The sequence below is a fragment of the Papio anubis genome, chromosome 16 (genome assembly GCF_008728515.1).
Source record: "Papio anubis isolate 15944 chromosome 16, Panubis1.0, whole genome shotgun sequence".
Taxonomy (NCBI): Eukaryota; Metazoa; Chordata; class Mammalia; order Primates; family Cercopithecidae; genus Papio; species Papio anubis.
The window spans coordinates 89,344,308-89,350,771 of record NC_044991.1 but is presented as its reverse complement, the minus strand read 5'-3'; the positions used below and the strand labels follow the sequence as shown (position 1 = coordinate 89,350,771).

Genomic DNA, 6,464 nt, shown 5'->3' with positions numbered 1-6,464 from the left:
AGCGGACCCCTGGTCTGGGCACCGGCTTTCCAAGACCCCCTCCTCCCCATCCCTTCTCCAGACGTTCCTTCCGCCGGAGACCCACATTCCCAAAACATGCACCGAGGAAATGCCCCACAGGGCAAGTTCCCCGGAGCGCAGGTGCAGGCGTTTCCCCCACCCCCACCCCGGGTCCCCACAGGCGCCAGGGCTCCCCATGATGACTGGGTAGGGGTCCCCAGGGCCGAGGGCACGGGAAAGGCCGAGCAACCCAGACCCCGACTCCGAGCGCGCGGGCTGGCTGACCGCAGGCGAGCCCCCAGACCCGGTCAAGTCCCGGCCGGGCTCCCAGCCAGCTGCCGTGAGCGCAGGGGCTGGGCTCCAGCCTGCCTGGCGGGCACGCGGCGCTGTCCGTGGTGCTGCCGGCGCCGGGCGGGGCGGGGGCGGGGCGGGGGCGGGGCGAGGGCGGCAGCCAATGGCGGGGGCGCTGCGCGGGGCGCGCGGGGCGGTGGGCTGGGCGCGGGGCGCACTCGGCTGCGCGTTGCGCTCCGAGTGCTCGGTCGCGCCGGCAGCGGCTCAGGCTCCGGCTTCTCTCCCGCTGCAGCAGCAGCGCTGCTGGCCCCACTAGGCTCTGATCTGGCCCCGGCCCCCTCGGCACCGCCCGCCCTGGCCCCGGCCCCAGCCCCCCGGACCATGCGCTGGGCGCCCCCCGGGGAACCCCACCCGGCCAAGGGCCCGCAAAGACGAGGCTCCCGGGCCGGGGCCCCTCCGGCCGCCCACCTCTCGACTGGCGCCCTGCCCCGCGTCCCGGAGCCGCGTGAGCCTGCGGGGCCATGGAGCGCGCGCCGCCCGACGGACCGCTGAACGCTTCGGGGGCGCTGGCGGGCGAGGCAGCGGCGGCGGGCGGGGCGCGCGGCTTCTCGGCAGCCTGGACCGCGGTGCTGGCCGCGCTCATGGCGCTGCTCATCGTGGCCACGGTGCTGGGCAACGCGCTGGTCATGCTCGCCTTCGTGGCCGACTCGAGCCTCCGCACTCAGAACAACTTCTTCCTGCTCAACCTTGCCATCTCCGACTTCCTCGTGGGTAAATCCCCAGCCCCCGGCCGCCGTGGGACCCAGGGGCGCCCAGCGTGGCCGGGCCAGCGGGGACTGGAGCACGGACCTGGGTGGCTCCCGCAGGCACACGCCCCACCAGGGGACCCGGCCTGGGAAGGGGGTGTCCGGAGCCCATGGTGTGGGGGGCACAGGCGAAGTTCCTTGCCACTCAGGCCTCGGGACAGGGGCTGGAGAGAGATGTCCCTGGGAGGGGACACAGGCACTGGGCGAGGCGCGAGGCGCAAAGGCAGCGGGTGCAGCCCTGGTTCCTGCGCTGTAGCCAAACAAAGGCTGCTGCGGACTTAGGACGCGCGGAGGGCGCAGTGGGGAGGTTTAGAGAAGGTCTGGGGGAGGGGACATGGAAGGGGGATTTTTAGAGCTGTGTTGGGGGAGGGGACCGTAGGGAAGGTGGGGGTTGGGGGAGACGCTGGAAGGAGCGCGCTCTCACGTGTCCAGGCTCTGCTGCCGGCTGGGGGGGCGGGGCACGCGGAGGGGGCTGGAGTGCCAGACACCTGTTGGGGCTGTGAGGTGCGTCTCCCAGACGCTCCAAGCCCGCTTGGCAGTAGTAGTGGCGGCTGGCGGCTGGCGGCTGCAACCAAGTGCCCTTTCAGCCGGGAAAGCCTTTCCTGTTGTCTAAGCTGAGAGGGAGGGCTGTCCAACGCCAAGGTAGGGGCTGGAGTCCAGCGGGGGGAGGGGAGAAGGAAATTGTCTTCTTTCCTCCTTTGAGGGCTGGGAGGGCTGGACAGAAGTCCAGGGAGTCCCGACTCCAGGCTCTTGGGGTCTTGTGGTGGCCAGAGTTCCCCATGCCTGGATCGTCTCTCCTGCTCCCAGGCCCAGGGGACACCGGAGGTGCTGGGAGCTATGTGGGGGTGAAGGCTGGTGGCAGGGCAGAGTTTGTGGCTGACACCAGGTGGAGGGGGCAGTAAGATGAGGATGGCTGGTCCCAGAAAAGCAGCCCAGGTTCCGTGGTGTCTGTGCTTAGGTCTGTCTGTCCCCTGTCCCCTGGCTGCATGGTCCCACTGTGGCCCTACTCCCCACAGGCGCCTTCTGCATCCCACTGTATGTGCCCTATGTGCTGACCGGCCGCTGGACCTTCGGTCGGGGCCTCTGCAAGCTGTGGCTGGTGGTGGACTACCTGCTGTGCACCTCCTCCGCCTTCAACATCGTGCTCATCAGCTACGACCGCTTCCTGTCGGTCACCCGAGCCGTGAGTCCCGGGCTGCGGAGCCCCTGCTCACTCCTGCAGGGACAGTCAGGACGCCCATGGGAGGCATCAGGGTGGGGACGGCCGCTTCTGAGTTGTGGGCAGAAGTGGGCTTGGTCCCACTGATTTTGCTGCTGACACATGGGCCACTCCATGGCCAGCTGCCCACTCCGGGCCATGGCTGCAGCCAGACTGTCCTGGCCCAGGCAGGAGGCAGGGAATCTGGATGCAGATGTTCCTGAAGGCAGGGCTGTCACTGCAGCCCCCGCCCTGGGGCAGGTCCACAGTCCCCAGAGTTACGGGAGGATCTGGGGCCAGAGGCCCTGGGTGACCACAGTCTCCAGAGTTAAGGGAGGATCTGGGGCCAGAGGCCCTGGGTGACATCCCTCACACATGTGTGTGTGTGCAAGCGTGCACACACACACAGGCCCCGGGAAGGCAGGCGGCAGATCCTGGCTCCACAGATTTCCCTTTGTGGGAGCGGCCACCTGAGTCAGGGACTCTGCCCCACCCGGGCTCCTGTATCAGGGCCATGCAGCCCATGGAGCCGCTGCTGAAGTCACTCCTTCCCCTTCTCATCTCCTTGGCAGCTCACCTCCACAGGGCTTTATGGGGCCTCTGCAGGACTGAGGGCAGGCTGTTTCGTTCTAGACTAGAAAGGCCAAGAGACAGGGTGCAAAGAGCATGGGTTTGGGGTCCTCTTGAGCCCATCCCCCTGTGGTCTCTCCCTCCTTTCCTGGAGCCATCAGGCATGGGGCACAAGGAGAGCTGCCACGAAGGGTAAAGCGGCCAAGCAGAGAGCCTGGCATGGGGGTGCTCTGCCCACCTCTCATTAGCAATAGCTGTAAACATTGCTCCCGCTCTCACCAAGGTAAACGCCATCAGGCTTATGGGGGAGGGTGGCAGGGGTTCTCAGGTCCTCCTACTCCAGCTGTCCTACCTGGGACCCCTCAATGGGATCCCTTGGCCCTCCTGCCCCCTGCCCCCACCAGCTGGTTGCTCTCTGCCCTGGGGAGGGCCCTGCCCTCCCTCCCTGTTCTGTCCCAGAGGCCCTGATGTCGATCTGGGATGCTTTGTTCTGTGGTGGGGCGGGGGATGTCTCCCAGCAGTGGGCCAGCTTGTGGCTTCATTCCTGCACTTCCAGCTCCCACGGGTGTGAGCACCTGCGCAGGAGTGGGGCTGGACCTCCCACCCCAACCTCTGGAGATGGCTCGGGCCTTTGCAGGATCAGGATGCATCATGTCAGAAACAGCTGTGTGCGCGTGTGGTCTGGGGCCCATGCTGAGTCTGGTCCCAGGGGTGCAGGGGCCAAGGACAGGACCCTCAGGGAGCTCACAGCTCGTAGGGGGGTGGTAAACAGGCAGCCTACAGAGAGTGAGGATTTGGGTTGGTCCCAGGGAGCTTCTGAGACTCTCACTGAGTGTGGCAGGGCACTAGCCTGGGACCCCAGTGGGGAGGGTTAGGGGAAGAGAGGGGAAAGAGGGAGGGAGGGAGGACAGGCGGGGAAGGGAGGAGCATCCTGCTGAGGGAATGGCCCACACAGGGTCCCACAGGCTGCAGGGGCACACCCAGGTCAATACTCCTTCCGCCCCGCCCCTGACCAGCCTGCCTGTCTGTAGGTCTCATACAGGGCCCAGCAGGGCAACACGCGGCGGGCGGTGCGGAAGATGCTGCTGGTGTGGGTGCTGGCCTTCCTGCTGTACGGGCCGGCCATCCTGAGCTGGGAGTACCTGTCCGGGGGCAGCTCCATCCCCGAGGGCCACTGCTACGCTGAGTTCTTCTACAACTGGTACTTCCTCATCACGGCCTCCACCCTGGAGTTCTTCACGCCCTTCCTCAGCGTCACCTTCTTCAATCTCAGCATCTACCTGAACATCCAGAGGCGCACCCGCCTCCGGCTGGATGGGGCTCGAGAGGCAGGTGGCCCCGAGCCCCCACCCGAGGCCCAGCCCTCGCCACCCCCACCGCCTGGCTGCTGGGGCTGCTGGCAGAAGGGGCACGGGGAGGCCATGCCGCTGCATCGGTACGGGGTGGGTGAGGCGGCCGCAGGCGCTGAGGCTGGGGAGACAGCCCTCGGGGGTGGCGGTGGGGGCGGCTCCGCGGCCTCACCCACCTCCAGCTCCGGCAGCTCCTCGAGGGGCACTGAGAGGCCGCGCTCACTCAAGAGGGGCTCCAAGCCGTCGGCATCCTCGGCCTCGCTGGAGAAGCGCATGAAGATGGTGTCCCAGAGCTTCACCCAGCGCTTCCGGCTGTCTCGAGACAGGAAAGTGGCCAAGTCACTGGCCGTCATCGTGAGCATCTTTGGGCTCTGCTGGGCCCCGTACACGCTGCTGATGATCATCCGGGCCGCCTGCCACGGCCACTGCGTCCCTGACTACTGGTACGAAACCTCCTTCTGGCTCCTGTGGGCCAACTCGGCAGTCAACCCTGTCCTCTACCCGCTGTGCCATCACAGCTTCCGCCGAGCCTTCACCAAGCTGCTCTGCCCCCAGAAGCTCAAAATCCAGCCCCACAGCTCCCTGGAGCAGTGCTGGAAGTGAGCGGCCTGCCAGAGCCTCCCTCAGCCACGCCCCTCTCAGCCCAGGTCTCCTGGGCAGCTGGCCCCGCTGCCCCCCACCTGGCTCGTTCCCCCAGGGGTGAGCCCCGCCGTGTCTGTGGCCCTCTCTTAATGCCACAGCAGCCTCTCTTGGGCCACCTGCCCCGCCATGGAGGCACCTTCCTGGATTGGCCAGAGGGCCCCTCACTGGCTGGACTGGAGGCTGGGTGGCCGGCCCTGCCCCCAACACTCTGGCTCCACTGGGAGGGACAGTCTGGAGGTCTCAGACATGCTGCCCACCCCCCGCCGGTGTCCACCCTTCGCAGTTACTGGTGTTCTTCCCAAAGCAAGCGCCTGGGTGTGCTCCAGGCCTCCTGCCCTAGCAGTTCGCTCTGCACGTGCACACCCCTGCACACACCTGCACACCGTCCCTCTCCCCGGACAAGCCCAGGACACTGCCTTTGCTGCCTTCTGTCTCCTGCATAAGCCTCGGCCCTGGCCCTTTCACCTGTCTTCCCACCGACTCTCTCTGCCCCCAAAGTGTCAAGGGGCCCTAGGAACCTTGAAGCTGTTCTCTGCTTTCCATTCTGGGTGTTTTCAGAAAGATGAAGGAGAAAACATGTCTGTGAACTTGATGTTCCTGGGATGTTTAATCAAGAGAGACAAAATTGCTGAGGAGCTCAGGGCTGGATTGGCAGGTGTGGGCTCCCACGCCCTCCTCCCGCTGCTAAGGCTTCCGGCTGAGCTGTGCCAGCTGCTTCTGCCCACCCCGCCTTTGGGCTCATGCTGGCCCTGGCGGCCAAGCCTGCCCTGGCCACTCTGCTCGGCCAGGACCTCTGGGGGTTGTTGGGAGGAGGGGGCCCGGCCGGGCCTGAGGGTCCCAAGGCGGGCAGGGGTGGTCCAGAGGAGGTGCCCAGGCAGGGGCCGCTTCGCCATGTCCTGTGCACCCGTGCCACGCGCTCTGCATGCTCCTCTGCCTGTGCCCGCTGCGCTGCCCTGCAAACTGTGAGGTCACAATAAAGTGTATTTTTTTATTGGTGCTGATTCCTGAGGACTTTGTGGGGTGATCAGAGCCTTCGTGCTTTGAGGAGAGACTCCAGGGAGATAAGAAACCACTCAGAGACATGCGTGAGGCTGAGGTCTCTGTGTTTTCTTCTAAGTGTGTGGGGGGGGGCTGCAGTGGGGATGAAAGACCAGCCTGCCACACCAGGGTATAATCCCAAGAAGGGTTTCATGTGCCCTACTGCCAGACCCCTGCACTTCTCAAGACCTGGCTGGCGGGTGAGGAGATGCAGCCCATGCCCTGCTCCGGAGGGGCCCGCTCTGGTGCTGAGAACACAGACATGCAGCCCCTGCCCTGTGCAGCCTTCCTGCCCCTAGGACAGGTGCCTCATCGTTCTTGGTCAGGAGCAGGGTTGCACCCCAGCAAGACTCGGAGCCCAGGGAGGCTCATGGCCATGCCCAGTGTGTGCAGGGGCTGGGTGGCAGAGGGACTGCAGTGACCAGAGCGGAGGGTCTGGGCTTGCCTGCTGGAGCTAGGCTGGAGGGGTTGCTAGAAGGGATAAGCCCCAGAACGGATGCATCTTTGGGAGAGGAGCTGTCCTGGGCAAAGGCCTGGAGGTGGTACTGAGGGTGCAGGATGGGGACACTT

General features: G+C 66.0%; 1 protein-coding gene across 1 annotated transcript; it reads left to right on the top strand.

Annotated features, from left to right (window-relative positions):
• Positions 1–505: 505 nt before the first annotated feature.
• On the top strand, positions 506–5,847 carry HRH3 (histamine receptor H3). The gene is made up of 3 exons (XM_009215814.2): positions 506–1,062; positions 2,114–2,280; positions 3,897–5,847. Exons 1-3 carry the CDS (start codon positions 813–815, stop codon positions 4,815–4,817), a joined length of 1,338 nt encoding a protein of 445 aa, XP_009214078.1. The 5' UTR covers positions 506–812; the 3' UTR covers positions 4,818–5,847.
• The last annotated feature ends 617 nt before the right edge of the window (positions 5,848–6,464 follow it).